Below are 24,439 nucleotides of genomic sequence, written 5' to 3' on the forward strand. Positions count from 1 at the left end.
AATATGTCATCCCTGGAGCACTCTGTCAGTTTTCGGTGTAGTTTGCTTATTAGCTAGCGTGCTGCAGCATGTTAAACAGCTCAAAAACATATGTGTGTATGTCATTTTGGTTGGTTAAGATCGGTGTGGTGCCACTAATGAAACACTGTCTATCGGTGGCTTCTAAGCTACAGCGCTACTTTGTTTACTTTGTCTACATTACACTGCTGGAGCTCAGCCTGCCAGTTGTTGTCAATCAAACACAGACACAGTCACGCCAAGGGAACACCGCTCCGACTTTTTCAGTCCCGATGCCGATACTGATACCTGGGCTTTGGGCATCGGCCGATACCGAGTACCGATCTGGTACCAGTGTTCATTAATTAACTGCATGCCTCACTGTGTGGAAGTGACAGGCTCAGGCTTGACTTAAACATCGCTTTCCTAACTTTGTAAAGCAAAATGTAACAAATAAACACATAGATATCAATTTTTATTAAAAGACAAAATTGTACACCTGCAACTTGAACAGGAATTACAATTCAATTGTAAACCTTTTTTATTGCAGCAACAAATTTGTCAAAGCTTTAAAATTCCAGTAAATAATGTATATTGTATACAAACATAGAATTGTATTGAATAGATCGGCCCCATTGTCACCGATACTCGATCCAGCTATTAGAGTTAGTATCAGCCCGATATCCGATCTTGTATCGGTGCATCCCTAGTCCTGCCATTGACAGAAAAAGCAAAATAATAAGAATAGAATATTAAAAATAAAGTTAGAAATCACTTTGACATATTTTTTTAATGCAAAAGGGAACAACTGATTGTAAATTCAGCAGGACTTTACTGAATTATGTTTGTCATACATCTAATCTTAGATGAACCATTGCTCTTTTTAAGCCTTTGTTTGTGCCTATTCATTAATATAATGCTGTGTCATACTCTACCTACTTGTCTTCCAATCAGCCTCACAGGCTACGGAGAAGCCTGCTGTGAGTGGTGGCACATGTATGGCTGCTACTGTATGTTGGCATCGGTGGTTGTTATCAACAGTTTTCCCAATTCATTCACGGCTACTCCTTATACAGTATTTCAGACTATTTGAACAGTACCTCGCTCATGTAAGCACTATATGTTTTTGTAATACAAAACCAAGGCATCCAGAGCAACTTGAGCCCGTGAGTAGCTCCCCTGGAGGTCAAGTCTAGGGCCCACAGCAAGCATGGAGGATATTCCTTGGCTTCCTCGGGGGCCGTCTTAAAACAGCAGTGAATTTGACCGAGCTCCAGGGTTATTTTTGTCGTGGCAATACCAGAAGGGAACCACTCACAGCCCCTCACTGTTTATGTGTTCAGACTCCAATAAATGCTAAAAGAGATTTAATCAGACTATGAGACATACTGTAACTTCCAACCTTAAAACACTAAATGTGTACCCTATATGTAATAAAACATCTATTTAGTGGACAACTACAGCTCTCTATCTTCTTCCATGGTTTTGTTTGTGACTTTGCGTTGACAAAGTATGTGACATATCTTCCCTTCACTAGCAGGATGTGAGTGTGGTATGGAGCTCTGGGAATGTTTGGATGGACAGAATGACACTGAACATAGGGAGGATTAGTGCATGGTGCTCGGCTATCTAGCAGAGAGATCCCAAAGGGCATCTTTCTGGATTTATAATTTGTCCATGGCCAGAAGGGGAAAAAAAGATGATAATTGAGCCGAAGCATTGTTGATGAAACCCACTGATATGATAACCATTTCCATATCCCCAAATCAAATCTGAGAACATGCAAACACCCATTTAATCTCCCGGGGCAGTTTTTGGCCTGGAAATCCCCCTCCGACTGTATGCCAGTTTATTGACTGCTAATCACCGCAACAAACAGCCATGAAACTGAAAGTTGTCATCAGCTATAGCCAGTTAGGATGCAGAAATATCACACAGGAAGGAACACAAACCAAGAAAGCTTAAACTATTGTGTAAAGCTGTCAGCCTGTGAGTGCACTTAAAGCACTCGACAAAGAAAATCTAGTGACCTGTGAAAATGTGGCTCCATGTAGTGGAAAGAATCGGGTGGAATTAGCCACACGTTCCCACCAGACTGTACTGTACGCCTCAGGTGAAACAGTGTGCACATGCTTGGCAGGTTAGGCTATTTTAAACACAGCATAGAAGCCTAGCTGCATCAAAACATTTACATTAACACCAAGGAGAGGTTCCTAGCAGCTGTGCAGGTGCAATGCACGGTGGAGCCCTGGTTTATTTTTAACCAGTGTATTTTTGTCTAGGTATTTGTACTATTTTTTCCTTTGCGTAGACTAGAGGCCTCTGGTATGGGATCCTTTTTCTATGTTAAGACCTCTAGGACTCTTAACCTCCTTTAAAAGTAACTGAGGACAACCGTGGTGTTTGTCATGTTCAACTAATGACAGCACGGTATTGAAACTAGTGCAGAGGGGAAATGTATGTTATCTTTTCAGCAGCTAATGGCATGCCACAGCAGCGTGATCATCAGTGTCTGGTATCCTCTTCATGAAATAGTTTGATGAAAAAGTTAGATAAGAAGATCAATTTAGTTTTGCATGGATTAAAAGACATAATGGTTAATTAGCGAGCTTTAGAAGTGCTGGTAGGTGGATTTTGTTAACTTTGGTCAGAGCCAGGCAGATTCGTTACTTCAGGACTGTTTGTAACGTATAAATCTACCGGGTCAGTTTCCCATGCGCGCTCGCATATGCTCGCTCGCGTGTTTCACGCTGTTCAGACTCCCTGTGGACACGTACCATCAGACTCTAACACAAACTACACGGAAGCACCAAAACCTCAAAGTTCTATCTAGTTCTACCACCGCCGCCGCCAACACTGTTAAACAGTGTTGGCGGCGGCGGTGGTAGTACGCGAGGGAGACCGTAGCTTTGGTCTCCAGGGCCGGAGTCTCTGCTCCGCTGTCTGCCTGCTTGCCTTCACTCACACACTGCGCGCGTTCTCGCTCCACCTCTAGACGTGTATGCGCGCACACTCCAAACTGCAGAAGACTTCGTAGCTCTGAGAATATCTAGTGGACGTTTGTGCAGAAATAAATGCTTCAGCTCCTCCAGACTAACAGAGGTTTCCCGTGTTTTGTGAAGTGACGGGGCTGAAGCAGGAAGAGAAACGTTATCGTCTCCGACCGGGTGTCGGAGGGAGACACCGGCACCCGGTCCGAGATGATAACGTTTCTCGGGGCTGAAGCAGGAAAAGCCAACTCTAGGATCAGCATTGATTCATGGAGAGACCTTCATCTGGTCAGCTAACATTACTGCCAAGCAGCTGAAATATAGAGTGATATTGTGCTTTTAGCTGACGTGTGTCTCCTCACTGTGTTGAGCGATACTCGTTCATGTCTATTTAGAGCGAGCAAGCGCGAGCCCGATGCTGACTTTCGTTGACTTAAATGCCACAGGTGTCGCTGTTAACAAGACATTCTGAAAGTTACAAATAGTCCCTTTTGAATAGTTCCATTTTGAACAGATACAAAAAATGCATGATAAATTTGTGATCGATCACGATTAACTTTGGACAATCATGTGATTAATTGCGCTTAAATATTTTAATTGATTGACACCTATATTACATAACTAACAATGTTTTGAGAAGAAATAAGTGAACATTTTACTATAATGGTTGTTTCATATGGTGGCTTATCCTAACTGTCACGGTATTTTCAGATGAATGTCCAAGCAAAGAAAATTGCTGTAGTATTCATAGTTCGATCTTTTGCCGGACATAACATTGATATTTGATGATTGTGGTTACGTTCAATGGGTGCATTCACTGTACTGTGGGTATCGTTAAATATAAAGCTCACATTAATGATTGGTTTCTAAAGGGGCAAGAACTCCATCAACACCAACACATCCTCCACACATTTACTATCTGCCGTGCTATAAAAAGAGCACACCATGTTCTGCACTGGCACTGAACATTGGCCTGGGGAGAAGATTGTGTGCGACAGAATATTTCAATATTCATAATTCCTAGGGATACTGTGCTGCATCATCTGTCCTTTAACCATACAGCCTCGAGGGCTTGAATGACCACCGTGAATGGTTCACATCTGACATCATCAAACAATATTTAGCACCAGTCTTAGCCTCTCCTTTCTTATTCCCCGTGAGCTACATATTAGAATGCAGTGTTTTCCCCCTTTCAGCACCATAGTTGTAAGTAGATCCATGTGCTTGCCCTGAGAACGTTGGCATGCTGGCAATGAGGGCGTGAAAGCAATGACATGAATACTTCGGCATCTGGGTTGTTGTCTGCGCTAGAGCGCTACCTCCTTCTTGCCATGATAATGCAAAGAATATTGCGTGCATCATTCAGGGCGGGTGGACTGAGAGTTGAGGAGGTCTTTTTATGAAACAAAGAGGTCTCCTCCCTCACATCTGTGTGGGATTGTTATTGTTTTCCCTGACATCTGGTTTGCCTTTGGCAACATGGAGGTTTGCATGAGGTTTGCTCTCATGTCCTAGGCTTGGGAAGATCAATGGCTGAGATGTTAAACTCTAACTCAGACATGTTTTTCAGTCACATGGGAGAGATTATCTAAATGTACAGCTGATCCCATGGGGAATGTCCACTAGCTATATTTGGTCTCGTTGATGAGAGAGAAGGGACTGTGTTTCCACAGCGTTCTTAAAAGCTCTCCTCCTGTTTCTATTATTCACGTGCCCAGCATATACTGAAGACGCTTTTCTTAGAATGTCTTGTTTCATAGACCCTCTTCTGTCCACTTCTGTCCCATTCCTTCCTCCCTGTCCACGTCAACACTTCCTTGTCAGGATTACTCACTCATTACTCATTATATACAGGTAGAATATTTGATCAGAGAATAAGTACATATACATGCAAGGGAGTAAAAATCCTAAGAAACCCTGACAAAATCAGAGAGGTTATAAATAGTATCGGATATTAAAAGCAACCATATGTATGTGCAGACATTGAGCTGGATGCAGGGTATGTCCTTGCTCGTTAGTTTGAGGTAATGTACCCGCACCAACACCTGCACTCCTCCAGCTGTTTCCCAACAAACGGGTTTGATGTTGAGGTGGTGTACGCATAGCTGATAAAGACACAGACCAGGGACACATGTTGCATGTGCTGCATGTAAAGTGAAACTGGGGGCGTCTGTGTAAACATGACGGAGCACTTTATTTCTGTTTCCAACCTTAGATTGACGATGAAATCGAACAAAACTAACACTAAGAGATCAATATGGTGGGATGCAGCAAACATACAGAGCATGTTGAAATATCTCATAATACTGCCAAAGGGGTGGTATGCATTCTGACATCAGCATATTTTATCCAGTTGTTCATAGTTTTTTTCTTCCATACAATTTTCTTTTTCAAACTCATTATGTCACATCTTTCAGCAGCTTCATGTCTTAAAGATATATGTGGTGGCCATGCTGTGCCTTGGTTAGAATGTGGCAACCCATCCAGCTGAACTTGCCAAGATATTATTCCCCGTCCATTCATCCACCAGCTGTAGACCTCAGGTACTGGACAGTTTCCCAGCTACTGAACCTTTTTTTTTTCATTGTGATGACGATACATACTGAACAGGACATTTACAGTTGAAAAAGGAACATGCCAGTGCTCTCTGGTGTAGGGATGCATCGATACCGATACCGTATCAGATATCGGGCTGATACTGATTCAAATGGCTGGATTGGGTATCTGTGACGATGGGGCTGATCTATTCAAATCAATTCTATGTTTAAATATAATATACATTATAGACTGGAATTTTAATTCCAGTAAGTTTTGACCAATTTGTTGCTGCATTAAAAAGATTTACACTTGACTTGTTGAATGTTACGTGATGTTGAAATGAGTTAAACTAACGGACACAAACAGCGGACTCCTGGGTGAAAGTCATCCATCCACCCCAATCTCCTCCCTGCCTGAACTATATGTGGATATAAATAATGCTCTTTACACTACGGTACCTGAAATCCTCAATCTCCCGCCATAACTACAGGCATTTAGAGCGTCATAGTTTGACGCGCAGGGCTCCTGACTAAGCTGCCATACTTGACGACTTGGGAGTGAGAATGGGCTGTCACTTCGGCAGCATCATCGAAAATGAAAGGAAAAACATCAATTTCACAACATAGTTAAAGATTAGGCTTCATGTCCTAATTAATCCAAAAGAATGATATTTTAATTGGAACTTGTTCATAACTGAGTTTTGCCCCACTCAGTTGAAAAAATTGAATCTTTCTATATTGGCCAAATACATAGGTAATTTGTTATAATGTGTTCTTTTACTGTATCTTAACAAAGGAATCTTGATATGAATTATTTTGGAGGTGCAGTCTGCTCTGGAAATACAAATTCTATATTTATATACTTATATAAATCTAACTGTGCTTGGAACATGACCCAGAACCAGCAGTTTCCTGTCTCCCACTGTTTATCGAAATTACATAAAATTGCAACTATAAGAGATAACAGAATGAAGCAAACATTGCAGTGCAACAGGACAGTGTTTATTTTTGCCTTCTCACCAGATGCTGCACGATGCATCAGAAAGCATGCAGGATCAGTTGAGATTGTCTTATCCTTTGGTGAAAAGGAATATTTTGCTTGTATTTGCACTGAAAAAAACATCAGTATATAGCATCATTCATTATTACTAGAATACACAACCACTAGTACAGGATTATGGACCATTAAGCATGTTTAATACCCCCGTAAAAGAAGAATTACTATATAATCTATTTATTTGTAAAACTCTGCAAGAATCAGGGTCACTTTATTCGCCATATGCAAGAAATGCACAGGAATATGCCGACGCGGTGGCATTGGTGAGAAGTAAAACTGACAACATGAACAATAATAACAGAGACACAGGGTGAACCCAACACACCATTCTCATATTCAGTGCCTCTGCTTGCAAGGTCTTCATCACTTCTCATGGCTACCCCCCTCTCTAGTTAAGCCTATATCCTGCTATAGAATAGGGCAGTAACGATGTCATAGGCCCTCACCAGCCTAATGGACATCCGAATGCCAATGAGCGGAACTCGGAGTATGCGGCGTCCAACATCCTGTGAGGGCAGAAGGATGTTTACAGCACAGCGTCTCCGCGGGGAGAGTGGGAGTTGATAAGTTCAGGCTGAGTTCTGGCACTGGGCGAGAAGACAACAGCTGTTGTGCATAGACCGTTTTTCCAGGTATCTTTCTGCATGCTGGCGGACGTAGGTGATGTCAGCTTTTGTGCAAAGTGTACATGACTAACCACTTCTGCGAAACACTCTGAGGTACTACAGATAATAGTGGACCACCCGCAGTTCGCACTGGTTTGTGGTTGGATGAAGTTGACCCAAACAGATCAATAAATCAAGCTCTCCTAGCTTTGAGCTGAAATTTTCATGAAGTACATGTTTTTATTAGGGCTGTCAATCGATTAAAATATTGAATCGCATGATTGTCCATAGTTAATCGCAATTAATTGCTAATTAATCACACATTTGGAGCTATTCAAAATGTACCTTAAAGCTAGTACGACATCCTCAGGTTTTGTAGTTTCATATGATACCAGTATCTTCACTCTAGCTTTAAAACTGAGCCGCTACAACCTAAAAAAACGCAGGTTGCGTTAATGCGTTAAAGAAATTAGTGGCATTAAAGTGAATTTGCGTTAACGCTTTATTATCGCGTTAACTTTGACAGCCGTAGCTTTTTTAGGAGTTGTTGCAGGGTTTTTGGTTTTGTGGACCATCATTCATTTATCTGCTCATATTGACTCCAATGCATTGCTGCTGATGTATCCCTACTGTACAGGAGATAACAGTTATTGGTGACATTTTGTATTGGTATTGGTCGTGTACTTTAGCAGCAACATGTGCTAGCTTTATAACTTTGTCGCTTGAAAATATTACCCATAACTTTGTGTTTTAAAAAAGACAAGTGACGAATCTAGCTACTGTTCTGTCTGACTTGACACTGCTCATCCTTTTTAAAGATATATTCATTTCTGATCTGTCAAAACCGAGTATATGGTTGGACCGTTTATGGTCAGAATGTGTATGTGTGAATTTGTGGCTAAATTATTACAAAAATAGTCAGTGGTCATGTCTGTAATGTTCAATCCAGCGGGACATGTCCACCAGGTCCTGCAAGGACACCAGGGGACGCGCTGCTCCACTCAACTGGCCATGCAAGCAGTAACATACCTTATCGTTGAATGCACCTGATTTGATTTTTCTGCTTGCCGTTTCAAACAGGAAACAACAACGGTGGCCGTTACTCCGTCTAAACAATCCACCAAAATCTATTTCTGAAACGATTTTAAGCGAGAAATAGGCGATGATGCCACTGCTGAATCTCGCTTTGTTTTAGAACTAGATCGTCTAGTTTGACAGCTTGGTCCAAGTTTCGTGAGCTGGACCTGTCGCACTGGACGGGCTCATTTGCATAAATGACTATTCCCCGCCTTTTCATTTTGAAATACAAACGGTTGAGGAAACCCCAACACTCAGCTGACCAATCGTGTAACTTCATTACTCAGTCAGTCACCATGACAGACTTTTGTGTTTGCAGGGCTTGCCCTCTGCGGTCCAGCCAAAAATGTTAATAAGGAACGTATCTAAGACCCAGATAGTTCTCACAAAGTTCATGGAGACTAAATCAGAGCTAAAAGTCCAGTGAATATTGAACTTTGATTTGTCTGGTAGCCAGGAGAGAAGAGAGCTCCAATGTGATGACAATGTTACTATAGGCTGGTTTTGGAGTTCTGCTGCCCCCTAGTGGCCAGAAATATTTGAATGCAGCTTTAAAGTAAGGGAAGCATTATGGTCATGTTATACGCAAATGCAGAAAGGTTAAGGTTGGGCTGGACAACCCTGTATCCTACAAAATTATGTTCCCATACAATTAAATTACAGTCACAGTGTTAAACATGTTATTAAAGTCGTAAATTGAAACAAAAAAATGCAACAATTACATGGTTATGTTTGGTAAAAAAATATCATGGTTTGGCTTAAAATAAGTATGTTTGTTACATTATTTAAGTTGTGGATGTAAATTAGAATAAGTCAACCTGGACTTTTGGTTTCAAACCGGACATGAACAGCGGTCTCCCATCCTCCCAGACCACCTCCCTAGTAGGGGTGGGAAAAAAATGTATTCATATATGTATGTATCTGTCAACTAAAACAAACCGCAGCCAGCCGAAACGATGAAGTAGGAAACGTTGGAGGGTCAGCGTTGATACGACCTGCACACTCCCATTTGAAATCCAGCATGGTAAACACTACACATCCAGTAAAGGATGGAAACACTTTGGGTTTCACACATTGACAGGAAAAGCAGAGCTACACAGAGCATAGCTAAAGCTGCATGCTAACTCTGTCACGGACAGGAAACGTTATCATACCGCGGTAACGTGCGGTCAAGCCGGCCTTCGCTCTCGTCTCCGTGGTCAAACGGGCCGACACTACGACTGTAGAGAACCCAGATACTGACATTTATGTTCTCTGCTTTGAAACGGCCCCGATGGAGCTGACCATGGATGGATAAAGAGAACGGAGCTGACGGGAGAGCTAGAGACCACCTTGGAGAAGTTAGAGGAAGTAGACACGTGGGACTACATCTGGTTTTCAAAATAAGGTGTTAACAAAGGGAACTGTATATATAAAGACATCTATGGAAATCATATTGATGGATTATATTCACCAGAAGTATAAAACATTACTTGTCCCTTATAAATTAAAAAGAAAATGCCACTAATCTGTGAGGGAAATGTCTTTATTCTTTGATTTTTGGGTTGCTGTAAAAAATTCATAATGCTTGACAATGACTGCTATATTTGACTTCAGGACATCTCGTACTACATACATGCTGAAAACATTCTTACTGTATTAATTTAGAGAGATTTAGAGAGTAGAAGTCCCTATATGTATGATTCAACTTTTTCCCATGGTCTAGTGTTAAAAAAGTTAATAAAAATCTAAATGAATCGTAATATCGAATCGTAATACTTGTAGAATCGCAATACTTGAAAATCGCAATACATATGGAATCGGCACCCAAGTATTGTGATCATATTAAATGGGGAGATATGTAGGTGAATGGTCCCAGCCCTACTCCCTACGTGGGCTTCCACAGACTTTGATTAGAAACAAAGTTGTCATAACATCAAAAACAAACGTAATCTGGCAGAAAATATGTTTCTCTCCAAACATAATTGACAATGAGGTTTTGTTGTATAGGAACATAATTTTTAGTGCCGACTAAGCTGGGCTGTGACATCCCACTGCTTCCTGTACTTGAATTAAATGTTACCAGTGAACATAAATGGTTATTATAAATTAGTTCCATACTGTATGACAGTGAGAGACAGGGTTGGTTTGAGACACAGAATTGAAACTATATTCTCTGTAATACCCAGTGTCATTTGGTTTGAATAAAGAATAGCTAATGGAAACATGGTTTCTAAAAGAATTGATAAAAGGACTAACGTGTCTTGATTTGGACAGAAGGTATTTAAGACTTTGCATTCTTTACTCAAGGTTTTATCGTTCATTCACCCGCCTGGAGTTGATCATGCTCGTCTATATTGGCTGTTCAATATGTTCTGTTCAAATTGGTCTTTTTGTTTCCCTCATAAACAAGGTATTTATGGCAGAAGTGAACAAAATGTCACGCTGGAAATTTCCACCATGACGAATGGATTCCATTTGGGTGGGAGGGGTCGGGCTTTTACTTCACTTTCACCTTTAGGATTAGTTAGATGGGGATGACGACTAAAAATAAATCAGTAATAGCACAAAAAATGAGATGAAAAACAGATCACAAGCAGCTATTAGCAACATTCAAGCAGCTATTGGGAAAGCTATCTGCAACATTTGTCCTGTGTTGCCATCTGATAAGATATATTCTCCGTATCGGTCTGCTAATGTATAAAAAACAGCCTTTGCCAAGAAACAGCTGCGGAACTTGGCAAAGCAGAGCGCTGCGTGTGTGTCTGTCTGTGTGTGTGCATGTGCATTTTTGTGTGTTTGAATGCATGTGTGACAGAGCAGCTGATCTTTTCCTGGCTGTTTCTAATTTGCACATCACCATAATGTTTTACGATCCCACTTTCAGTAAGCTCCTCCTCCTCCCCTCCTCTCCCCGGGGTGATGCAGCTTTAACTCTGAGCAGACTTGATGAGGCACTGGGCCGGTCCCACAGAGCTGCAGGGAAACTTGTAAAAATCAACTGGGTCAAATCTTTCACTGATGTACTGTCTGAGTCTGAAAGCCCCCAGCTTTGCCTCCTTTGTCAGTGTGTTGTAAGAGTTGTACTAAATGTGCTTTTTTTTAGCAACCAAACAATGAATGACCAAGCTTTAGCAAAGTTGATTCTGCTTAAAGCTGCATTGTTTGGATCGTTTGCAGCATTCAAATTATACACATACAAACGACTTCTATAAAAGTAAGTTATATGGCCAAGGTGGTGTCTTTGTATATAGTGTTAATACTTAAAGTGGGGTCAGGCAGAATGTTTTTGGCTTCATTGGGCAAAAATCCCATAATAACCTTTCAACATGTTGTAATTCAAGTGTTCTGAAAGAAAACTAGACTTCTGCTCCTCCTCATGGCTGTTTTCAGGCTTTAGAACATCTAGCCTGTGACGGGAGACTTTGACCAATCACAGGTCATTTCAGAGAGGGAGAGCGTTCCTATTGGCTGTGCTCCGGCTGGTGGGCGGTGCTTGGTATTTCCTCAACTGATGTCAACATGGCTGCCGGGTCACAAACTCTCATTTTACAGCTAAACAGTACACTACAAGATGATTCTGAGAACATCTGAGGAGAGAAATAGGCATTAACGTAACAGAATATGAATTCATATTTGATTAGTAGCTGCCTAGTTTGACGGAGTATGCGAGTGATTGGCAGCCGGCTCTCATAGACGGCAGCTCTGATTGGTTGTTTTCCTCCGATCTGTGAAATCTTGCAGATGCCGTTAGGAGCACCGGAGGACACCGGAAGACACAGAGACACATGATTCTTTTGCAGGTTACCTGTCTCATGCACTACTGTCACGATATAGTGACTGTTTTATAAAAATATTTTTTTAAATCATATTTGATCCATTTCTACCCACTGCATCTTTAATTATATTTGTTAACAACTTAAGTATGACGATAACAAGGACGTGAACATTGTATCGATAAATTACAGCAGCGTCGTGCCCTCCCTCGTGCCGTTCGTCGGCAATGAGTACCGGCCCACTTCGAGCATTTAGCCTGACAAATGTGTCATAAACACTCAGTGACAGTGTGGGTTGTCGAATCTTAAAACAGACGTTTCTCCCTCACCCGCTTCTGTGCAAATCCATCCACCACTTTATTAAAATGCAGAGCTCCAACCAGATCACTAGATGCAGAGAGCTGATGCTGCACTCTGAGCTGAGGGGGAGGTTTCTTTCTCAGGATATTGAACATTTCCACGCATGACCTTCATTTTTTCGATCCATGCAGTTTATGACAACAAAAAACAACTTGGCAATTTCTCATCAGTGATAGAAAATAAATATTTGTATGCTTAAAGTTAAATGCTCACGTCTTGCATTCAACTAATTTCCTGTTGCAGAGTTTGTCCAGCTGTTCAATTCCACCTAATTTAATTAAACTTGAGATGTTGCAAATACATAATTGTGATGACCTAGTTCCTTTGGGGTATGAAAAGACGTTATTAAATTTCGCTTCTGATTGAGATGTAATCCACTCCTGAGGGCCATGTAGCTACATGTATGTCATCCTGGGTTCAGGTTCTCTCTCTGTCTCTCCCATCCTCCTGTCTCTTGTTGTTTCTCAGCTGCTTGTTACATAGTTTCACACTGAAAGCAATGAACCTGGGATTTGTATCAAGTATTCTAAAAATGCTAACAACCTGTTTCTGGTTACCTTTTAGCAGACCTGTAACTCTTTGATAGTTATGCATTAGCTGCAGGCACGCTTAAAGCTGCAGTAGGCAGTATAGTTTTGGCATCATTGGGCAAAAATGCCATATTAACCTTTCAGCATATTGTAATTCAAGTGTTCTGAGAGAAAACTAGACTTCTGCTCCTCCTCATGGCTCTGTTTACAGGCTTTAAAAAATCTGGTCCTTGACGGGAGACTTTGACCAATCACAGGTCATTTCAGAGAGAGAGAGAGCGTTCCTATTGGCTGTTGGCAGCTGTCAATCACTCGCAAACTCCGATCAAGCGGTCAAACTAGGCAGCGCTGATCACATATGAATTAATATTCTGTTACTGTAATGACTATTTCTCACCTCAAAAGTGTGCTCCAGCTGGTGGGCGGTGCTTGGTATTTCCTCAACTGATCTCAACATGGCTGCCGTGTCACAAACTTTCTCATTTTACAGCTAAACAGTACACTACAACATTTTATGCAACAAATAGTCATTACAGTAACAGAATATTGATTCATATTTGATCAGCGCTGCCTAGTTTGACCGTTTGATCGGAGTTTTCAAGTGATTGACAGCTGCTCAGAGACGACAAGGCTCCAGCTCGGCTCTGATTGGTTGCAGATGCCGTTAGGAACACGGGGGGACACCAGAGGACACAGAAGCACATGATTTTTTTCAGATTACCTGTCTCATGCACTACTGTCAGGATATAGTGACCATTTTATAAAAACAAAATGTTTCATCATATTTGCTCTAATCTTGCCTACTGCTGCTTTAAAACTAGCCAAGCATTAGTACACCCACTGTTTTGCAAAGCACAACCTGAGGGATATGTTTCCATTTGAATTTAGTCTCATCTGCTATGCAGCAGCCGTGACATGAAATCCCAGTGGCCTGCAGCTCTGCCGCAAACATCTTTCTGGGATTCTGCTTTGAAGAGACACCAGCATCACCTTTTTGAAAATTAAATGTGTAACACATCCACTAACCAATTTAAAACACATTTGAGAATTTATGGTGCAAAGGAGATATGGCTCACACAACACACAGTGGCACGTGAGAGCATGGGGTTTTAAACTCAGCTGTGCTTACATGACTTTTGTCAGGCAACAGGGACTTTCTGAGATCGATGGGGTTCTGTTGGGCTGGGTCCAACTGCTTATTGTGTAAGCTGTGCTCTTTGATCACTAAGCTGAAATACTACCATTATGAGCACATTTAAAGCAGCAGTAGGCAAGATTAGTTAAGTTAACTAATCCGGGGCGGCTGTGGCTCAGAGGGTAGAGCAGGTTAACCCCAAATTGCTTCCAAAGGCATAGCCATCGGTGTGTGATTGTGTGAATGAGTATTTAGATTAGATCCTGATGGGCAAAGTTGGCACCTTAGCAGCCTCTACCATCAGTGTGTGAATGGGTGAATGCTGACATGTAGTGTAAAGAGCTTTGAGTGGTCGGAAGACTACAAAAGTTCTCATTTTACAGATGATTCTGAAAACATTTTACCTGAGAAATAGTCATTACAGTAACAGAATGTTGATTCATATTTGATCAGCGTTGCCTAGTTTGACCGTTTGATCAGAGTTTCAGAGTGATTGACAGCTGCCTCCGTTGAATGAACAGCCAATAGGAACGCTTGCTCTCTGAAATGATCCGTGATTGGCCAAAGTCTCCCATCACGGGCTTGATTTTCTAAAGCCTGAAAACAGAGCCATGAGGAGGAGCAGAAGTCTAGTTTTCTCTCAGAACACTTGAATTACAATATGCTGAAAGGTTATTATGGAATTGTCTTCCCTATGATGCAAAAAATATTCTACATACTGCCACTGTAACTCTAATGTACAGTCAGTGATTGCATGCTATGCTGCCTGTAAAGGGGTAGATGTGTGTGTAGTACAGTTGTTGAGTTGGGATTACTACGGATCAAGTTAGACCCATGTTGTCGCTACTCTGGAGCAGTTGCTGATGACAGTCGGGAGATTAAAGCATACAGTTTGTTGAGTTTGGATTCCAATTGTTTATTTGCTGATCCAGTTGCTGCTTGCTGTTGCCATTAAGATCATTTTGAACATGTTCAACATTAACGACTAGAATCTGGACCGTTGACATGACAGTTTTTGCAAAAAAAACCTATGGAACAATGTGTGTATGTTGTGAATAAGTCGTAATGTGTGGGCTGTAATGTAATGGTCCATTCCCAGCTTAATTGACTCCGGTGGCAAATACAGAAGCAACATTTCAGTAGATTAAAGCCACTGGGTGAAACATTTATCTGCAGTGGAAGAGATAAGGAGTGCTGTGAAGAGGCCTTTATGAGGGGATTTTATTTCGCTTTAATGACAGTGCTTAATATTTTATTCTCCGTTCCAGATCTGCAGCTGGTAAATCATTGAGCTGTCATCACCAGCTTCGACATGGCCAAAAGGAAGATGGATAGCATCGGGAGGAGCGGGATGGTGGCCCTCATACTACTGTGTAATCTAGCAAAGGTAGGACAGCCTGCTTGCATCAAGCAAATACTGAAAATACACACACACAAAATATACTTAATTTAATACATTTACATGTGTGAATAAATCACATTTGTCTATACTAGGTAGGGTCGCTGTGGTATACTGATTTCATGGTACAGCATGGTATGAAAATTGACGATTATCATACCAGGTACATTTGCTTATAAACCTGTGTGTGAGCATCTCCTTTCCGCTTTTATCTCTTTCACACCAATGACCAGGGTCAGACCAGGGTCAGACCAGGGTTATCTGAGCCATGTTCAACCTTTCTTTTGTAAATTCAAACCAGTCAACACGGGTTAATCCCTGGTCATGACAATTCAGATACGACCTGGGTCACAACCCGGGAGCAATACATGTCAATAAACTCAGGTGCTAGAGATGGGCGGAAGGGTTACACCTCTGGAGGATTACAGAGAGAGGGGATGATCATCAATGTGTGCAAAAATGTAAAATGTCACAGAAAGATGCATGCTTCTGGGATCATATGGTGTAATACAGTACAGCAAGTTTAGCTTTGTAAAAGGTTAATATGTTCTGTATTACCTGGTCCCTAATATATGCGAAAAGATACAGACAGCATACAGATTTACAGTATCCATCAATCAACACTCACAAACAGTTTTTCCTCTGTCTTACCCATTTATCAAAATTGACCCAATCGCAACGCAGAGCTTCAGTTACACTGCGCATGTGTCATACCCCGAGAGCCATGTCCGCCCGTCACCCAGCCTGCTTCTATAGGCCATGCTGCTCTGTGTCGGAGCTCCACACACATCAACACACACACAGCGCGGTCAGTGAACAGCTGATCAGAGAGGCCGCGGTGGAGACGAGTTGACGCTACGCTCGTTGCTGTAAGTTAGTGCAATAAAACTTTGCAAGTGTAAAGCCAAGATCCGTTATTACACCTGTTCAACAAGCATAAACACGATGAATCGGTTAAACATGGAGGAAAGCAACGTTTCAATCTGTTCTGTCTGCTGTCTCTCATCCTCCACCGCTGCTGTTTACACAAGGAGAGCGCGTTAGCTCGTGGCTAACAGCTAACTGTAAACACGTGTTAGTTATTTAGTTGAGTTGTGAATGACTTTAGTTCCCTCTAGTAAGCCGTGTTTCAGTGTTTAAGTGTTTCAGTGTTTGTGTCCGGGGAGTTTATTGTGAAGGGAGGAACGGAAGACGTGAAGCTGTGATGTGCTGTTATTGACGAGGCTGTAGACTACGGAGCCTCTGTGTTATTAATTTATTATCTTCATAAAGTATATAAGAGCAACGCAACCCTCGGCTACACAAGCTGAAACTAAAGCTGGCAGAAGGCTAGTAGTCAGACTGTTGAGGTTAGTTTGTCATGTTTCTTACTGCTAAACTGATCAGCTGGCTGAGACAAAGACCCTGGTCCGACCCACCTCTCGACCTGGGTCGCGAAGCCGAGTCAGTCAACGAAGGTTAACCCTTTTAGACATTTAGTGACTAGCCGCTCCTCAGAGTTTTGCTCAGCGCCCCGTTATTTTAGAAGCTCACTGCTGATGTTGTTTTTTATGAAGTAGTTAATTCAACATGCTGTACTACTGCGAACATGTGAACTAACATGCTTTTACACATGGTTTATTCATCTCCCTTTAAGGTACATTTTGAACAGATTAAAAAATGTGAGATTAATTCATGACTAATTGCAATTAACTCTGGATAATCATGCGATCAATCATGATTAAATATTTCAATCAATTGACAGCCCTAGTTCTTACACATACTTCCATTAAAAAAAAGGGTTTCAAGTTTCAGTTATAATAAAGCGTTCAAACGCTTTAAGGGTCATTGTAACTGACAGTATTAATAGTAATTGTGTAATACCATATACCGTAATATTTTCTGAGATAGTTATCAAACCCTGAATCTCATACCGATGCAACCCTGATACTTGATAGTAGAAACTTTACAGATTATGTAGTTCATGTCAACTGTGTGTTAGTTTGTATTTCTGTAGGCTACTATTCAACTCTGACTTAATTTGACCTATTTAAACTTATTTATGTTAGTTTCAGTTTATGTTGGGGGTTTTGTGAAGGATAAACAGTTACTTCAGGTATCGGCTATGTAATAAATAAGTTGGACATATCTGGATGGCAATACTTCTGCATGGATGTCATATTTTCCATGGAGCACTAATGGATTTAATGGAAGCTTGTGTATGTTAGACTCCATTTCCTGGCATTCGAAGTAGGATTTAATGAACTGTTCCACGGAGTCAGAATACACAGCCCAAATTGAGTCTAGGCATATGGTTGCACACAAATACTTTTTCTGGAATGAAGCTCAGTGGCCATCGACTTTAAAATAACATTTATCTGCTGAGTTTTGACTGCTCTGTAGTGTTTATGCTAGAGATGTTCCAATACCATTTTTTCCTTCCCGATACTGATTCCGATACCTGAACTTGCGGTATTGGCCGATACCGAGTACCGATCTGATACCAGTGTGATAAATATAATATCTCCGGCGCTTTTGGGCTGTCTTTGTGGAATTTATCTCTTCTTTGGAATGTGGTTTCCAGCGTTTGCTGTTGCGGTTTGTCCATTTTTTCCCCCTTTGCTGTGGTGAAATCATTCAGTGGTGCTGAAATTGGCAACACCCCTGTAAACAGAACCCTTACATACTGTACATATCAACGTTTTACTTTATTTTTCACTGTGAAATATTGCCAAATGGCTGACATTTCCAAAATGCTGGCAGCAGCTGTTGTCACAAAAACACCAGAGTTTTGTCTCTTTGCTTCTAAACTCTTTGCCGTTACCAGCACCGCACTGTTGTTGTTTGCTTTTGTCACGTGATAAACTACCTGCAGTCAGTTCTTCACTGCTCTATAACAGTAGTTTCCAGTGGCAGCCATGATACATCCAGGTTGACAGCACAGTGAAGGCTGCTGTTTTGGAGCGGCAAAGAAGAATTGATTTTTTTTCTGGGTTAATAAATGATGGTAATGGATTGGGGCATAGACTGGCGTACTCACCGATATCCAATCCCGAATTTTGGGCAGTAATGGACGCATTTCCGATACTGGTATCGGTATTGGAACAATTCTAGATTATGCCCATGTCTTCTGTGAGACAAACCTCTCTTGATCAAAACAAGAAGTGAAAAGATTTATTCACCGTCTCTCCTTCCTTGCAGATTTTTGTGAAGGCAAGCCTGGAGGTGAATGAAACCCAGCAGCAGCATCCAACCAACGTCTACCATGAGATGGGACACACCAGGAACAAGATAGTTACAGCACAGTTTGAGTGCTATCAAAAGATAATGAAGGATGATACCCAAGGCAGACAAGGTAGCTGGTGATGTTTCATGTTTCTGAACTTTAGAGCTGTCTAGGCTAAGTAATTGGAATACACTGCTTGCAATATTCTACACTTGTAATGCGGGCTTAGTGAAGTACGACAACATCCAATAGACTGGATAAGTCAATTATTGTAGTACCTCTTTTCTAAATAATTAATAGATTACAATATTTTTTAGTTACTTTTATTAATTATATATTTGAAAATTCTTGCTGACACACCATATCTCCTAACACTTTTCCTGTGGTTTTAGAGCCCATGTGTAATCGCACTTGGGATGGCTGGCTGTGTTGGGACGACACCAAGGCGGGTGTTAACTCAGAGCAGCACTGCCCCGACTACTTCCAGGATTTTGATCCTTCAGGTAAGATCTGTAGCTTACAGTAGCTCTAAAGGTGCATTTTCACCAACTATGTTTGGTTTTCTTAAAAGTGGTATTCCAGCAATTTAGTATTGCACTTCCATTAAATTGGGGGAACTTACAAAGACAGATCAATGAAATAATGGTCAAAATCAAAGCAGCAGAGGCAGAGATATCCTTACCTTTAATTTAGGTCAAACTCTAAAAATGCTGGACCCTACACTTCCCATTATGCAACTTAAGTAAAATATAAATCAGCTGCAAAAAATAACCAACGAGTGAATACTGACAGCAACATTTCTTCTCAACCCAGCAGAAAAAATGTTGGCATTGTGCATTTCCTCAAACCACAGACGTTGAATGTCGATGTTTCATAAATCCGTTTCATAAATCCGTTTCATATCACCCTCGTATCACGCTAGCAGAGACGCACAATAGTTACGTGGTTAACATTGTGAAATGTTTAGGCAACAAAACGACTTGGTTAAGGTTAGAAAAATGCATGAATGTGTTTATCGGAGTAAATTAGTTTTCCTACATCCTACAACAGGATATGCAGATGTATAATTAGATTCACTCCCACTAATCACTGCTCTCAATAGTTTCATGTGTATTAATGTCTGGTTGTGTGTCTTGGGGGAACTTCTTCTTGACTTGGCTGCTAGGTCTTCAACCTGCTTTGCTGCAAATAATAAATACCAAGAAATATCCTCTTCGATTCAGCCTACAGGATTGAGCTGTTCTTATAAAAACATGGCTTGTAGTATGTCAGAGCTACCAGTGTATGTGGAAGGTGGTTTGTCTTCATGTCTTTGTATCATTTTTACCTGCAGAGATGGTTAACAAGATTTGCACCGACAGTGGTCATTGGTTCCTGCATCCGGAGAGCAACCGCACATGGACCAACTACACCCGCTGCAATGAACACACCAATGAAGGCAGAATGGTAGGTCACTTTATAAAATGGCATTAAATCAGCGCAGCCGCCAGGCACACGTGCATCACGCGCTGTGCGTAGGGCACCAAGTGCCGGAGGGGGCACAAACAGCCTGGCCATAACACTGCAGTTTGCCACTGAGGTGTCGCGGACCTCGCAGTAAAGACAGCTCAGCTTTGGAGCAATAATTTGGCCTCTTTCCCAGTAAGCTAGTATGACATGTTTGGTATCAACGGATTCGTTGCAATCTCAAGATATGATGCCACTGTATTTCCACTATCTTAAAAAGTGAAACCTGCAACGGCCTTTAAATGACTGTAATGTTAATGCCAGTCAGAATATCCACCATCATTAAAAGTAGGCCAGAGGCCTGTACTACGAAGCAGGATTTAGGGTTAGCGAGGTAACTTCAGGGTTAACCCTTCAGGGTTTTCAGTCCTACGACAGTGGTTCAATTCTTACCGGGGTAGATCTTTATGGTAACTTATGCTGAACAGCTAACCTGTTCCGGAGCAGGTTATGTTCCAGATAACAGATCAACTTGCATTCTGGTCAGATTTATTTCATTTTTGTTAATAAAAAATAGGATTTGATCTTTAAAAAATCTTGAGTCTCGAAAAAAAGGGGGTGTCTCACAATGAAGGTCAATATGGTATCTGTATTCTAAGCTGGTTAAGAGGCTACGTCAATCTTGCATGCACAAGAATAACACTGTTTAAGAACCCGGCAGGGAATGCTTTCCGAATGCACAAAAAAAATGTTCGCACAGGCTTCCCCATGTGCCAAAAGAGGTGGAGGAGCACCAGCTAAAATCTTGCTGAGGGCCCCAAATTGGTCAGGGCCGACTCTGCATTAAATGCATAGAGAATACAAAGAAGTGAGACATTGTTAGCACTGACCGTTTAATAGATCTCTGGGGAGTTACTGTACATTCGCAGTGATGCAGTGAAAGGCAACTAATGTCCATATCACAGTAGACAGTTATTTCTTACACATATCTTTAATTATATAACACAGTTGTACGCAAGTCTCATGCTCGTGTGAAATGACAAGGCTGAATTGTATGAATGATTCTGCGGTGGTCTGTGGGGCTTTAAATGTGCACTTTGTCCTCAGTGGCAAATAAAAAGACAATGAAACTAAATCACAACAAGTTGTTCTAGTTAAAAAGCTAAACATGAATTAATAAATTGATTAATCAATCAAAATAAATTGTGAAAGGGTATGAGAGTGTAGAACATGATGATATAAGTTAAAGATGATCATCCCCATGCTCTATTATTTCTCATGATGATACCATTTGTTACACAGATTGGGGATAAAGTTAACAACTTTTTACCATTTGATAATTGATCAAATTAACAATAATCCCTCCAAATACCACATTAAGATACCAAGACCTTGAACACCATAGAAAAAGTCATGCTGTGATTTGGTTTCAAAAACGTTTGATATTTGGAGATTCCGGAAAGAATTGCATTTTTCGGGGATTGAATTGCTAGCTCTTCTGTTCTGTAAACAGATCAGAAACCCCCTTATTGTCAGTGTAGCTAGAAAAGCCATCCATCCTCTGAATGCTCTAGGTCTCTAGTTTGATCCATCCATCCTCTGAATACTCTAGGTCTCTAGTTTGATCCATCCATCCTCTGAATACTCTAGGTCTCTAGTTTGATCCATCCATCCTCTGAATGCTCTAGGTCTCTAGTTTGATCCATCCATCCTCTGAATGCTCTAGGTCTCTAGTTTGATCCATCCATCCTCTGAATACTCTAGGTCTCTAGTTTGATCCATCCATCCTCTGAATGCTCTAGGTCTCTAGTTTGATCCATCCATCCTCTGAATGCTCTAGGTCTCTAGTCTGATCCATCCATCCTCCGAATGCTCTAGGTCTCTAGTTTGATCCATCCATCCTCTGAATGCTCTAGGTCTCTAGTTTGTGGCTGTAAAGTTTCATGAGGCTGTGATTATCCTAGAGGTCACCGCAGGTCATTTTATAAAGTGAGGTTAAGTTAAAGAAAATAGGCCTCACTATATGAAATGGCTACTAGGGGGATTAACATCATCACACATGAATATAATTGGGCTCATTGGATCCACAATAGTCTGTCCTGGTTGGTACCAATGGATTCCTCAGGTTTTTCTAGTTTCATATGATACCAGTATCTTCACTCTAGTTTGAAAACTAAGTCTGCAATAACCTCTGAAAGACAGAATAGCGGCCAGGCCAGCTGGCGGGCTGTCAGAGTTTTAGGAGGTTAAAACATTAGATTTCATCATCTGGACACTATCCACAGCAAATGGTAATCGGGCCATTGCCGTATATATTGTACCTCGGTTTGGACCAAAGTGTTGATCAGTGGGAAATGAATAGTCTCCAGAATCATTGCATTACAACATTCTCTGGATCCATAATAAAATCTGACAGTAACCATTTGACATTTAATAAACTTAAAGTACACTTTAACATGGTTTGAATGTCGTCCTTACATAAATTAGAGGTTCACTGTAGGAGTACAGGATGTGAGTTATTTGCATTGCCTCACTAACATGAGTAGTCATTAGGAGACCCACATAATCTAATCTGTTCCTAATTCCTTCCAGACCGCAATGAATCTTTTCTACTTAGCGCTCATCGGACATGGCCTGTCACTGACCTCCCTCTTCATCTCCCTCGGGATATTCTTCCATTTCAAGTGAGTCAACAAACCTCATCGTAGCATGCTTTACAGACAGATATGTCCTATTGAATGCGTTAATTAATAGCACTGTGATGTGATGTTGCCTTTCTCTTCTTGCAGGAGTTTAAGTTGCCAAAGGATCACGCTTCACAAAAACCTCTTCTTCTCTTTCGTCCTGAACTCTGTGATCACCATCATCTGGTTGACTGCAGTGGCAAACAACCAGGAGCTGGTGCAGCGGAATCCAGTGAGTTTACTTTTTCTCATGACTCTGAAAGTACAGCACAAGGAAATAGCAGAAGCAGAAATAAACAGCTACCTTCCACATTAATTCTGTGTGTGTGTTTTTCCTCCTCAGACGAGCTGTAAAGTGTCCCAGTTTATTCATCTGTACCTGTTTGGCTGCAATTACTTCTGGATGCTGTGTGAAGGGATATACCTGCACACTCTCATCGTGGTGGCTGTGTTTGCTGAGAAGCAGCACCTGATGTGGTACTATCTTTTAGGGTGGGGTAAGTCAGGATAACGTGTTGTGTAAATGGTTGCTCTCTCTGCTGTGATATGAAGTCCATCATTTTTTAGTAACGTTGGAGTCAGTCTCTTAATTTGAGTTTATTCAAACAGAGAAAGCAAGGTTTGGTATAGCTACTTAAGCACAGTACAGTATTGTAAGTACAAGAATAGTATAAACAGTTTTCTCAAACCACAATTGTACTTTAAAGGTCCTCATTATGAAATTCAGAGCATTTCTATTGCCTCCACATGGCTCTCAACATGGCAACGGCGGAGCTCAAGCCCTCAGGAAGAGCGCCAGGCTGTGAAGCGAATTTTCGTGGTGGCCAAACGGCGGTAGTACAACTTCTGTGTCCGTCACGTGACGTGATGCCATCGGGCCCAAAAATACTTTTTCCCATAGACTTCCATCAGAAAAGAGACATCTGTAACTCCGAGGATCATTTATCTTTTGATGTAAATCAACCTCCCAGTACGAACACTTGAATAGCCCTTATTTAAATCATCCATCCATCTATTATCTGGAACCGCTAACAAGCTAACAGTGTTAAATTGGGGGTAAGCGGAGGGTGGGCGCGTTGCTACCGCGACAACGCCGTCAGCTGTAACCGCAGTATGAGAGCAGTGCAGAGCGGCGGCCGTGAGCTCGCCAGTGGGGCACGCTCACATGCACTAAGGTGCACTAAAAGGCATGCAAAGCACAGAGAAGCTCTACAACACACACACAGAGGGAGAGAGACTTCATTCTCTGCTCAGGTAGACATTACTCCTCTATATCTCTACATTACAAATAATTGTTTTTTGCTATATTAATGCTCTGATTATCACATTGAGAACATTTAAAGGAAGTGGGACTACATTAATTTTTAGCTTAAACTGCAATTGTAATTCATTTAATTTAATTTTATTTTGCAGGCTTTCCCCTCATTCCTGCTTCCATACATGCCGTCGCTCGAAGTTACTACTACAACGACAAGTAAGCATTCAAGTGCATGATCTATTACGGTTAATACTGCAGCTTAATTACGACAGAAAAAAATAATTATATAACAAGAATCAAAATTGAATGAAAAAAATGTTAAAACCCTGTCTAGAAAAGTGTTTCAAATGTGAGATGCAGCTTGGCCAACATAAGGTCACAGTAGTATATTCTGATAAGGTATA

General features: G+C 41.2%; 1 protein-coding gene across 1 annotated transcript in view; it reads left to right on the top strand.

Moving 5' to 3' along the window:
• Positions 1-24,439, top strand: part of calcrla (calcitonin receptor-like a) — a 43,790-nt gene that overhangs the window by 7,741 nt on the left and 11,610 nt on the right. The window contains exons 2-9 of the mRNA XM_074658074.1: positions 15,312-15,430; positions 18,623-18,776; positions 19,040-19,150; positions 19,981-20,093; positions 22,686-22,777; positions 22,883-23,009; positions 23,121-23,274; positions 24,191-24,251. Of these exons, the coding sequence (XP_074514175.1) occupies positions 15,356-15,430; positions 18,623-18,776; positions 19,040-19,150; positions 19,981-20,093; positions 22,686-22,777; positions 22,883-23,009; positions 23,121-23,274; positions 24,191-24,251 (887 nt within the window). The 5' untranslated portion in view covers positions 15,312-15,355. The remainder of the gene's footprint in view (positions 1-15,311; positions 15,431-18,622; positions 18,777-19,039; positions 19,151-19,980; positions 20,094-22,685; positions 22,778-22,882; positions 23,010-23,120; positions 23,275-24,190; positions 24,252-24,439) is intronic.

This window comes from Sebastes fasciatus, chromosome 14 (genome assembly GCF_043250625.1).
Source record: "Sebastes fasciatus isolate fSebFas1 chromosome 14, fSebFas1.pri, whole genome shotgun sequence".
NCBI lineage: Eukaryota > Metazoa > Chordata > Actinopteri > Perciformes > Sebastidae > Sebastes > Sebastes fasciatus.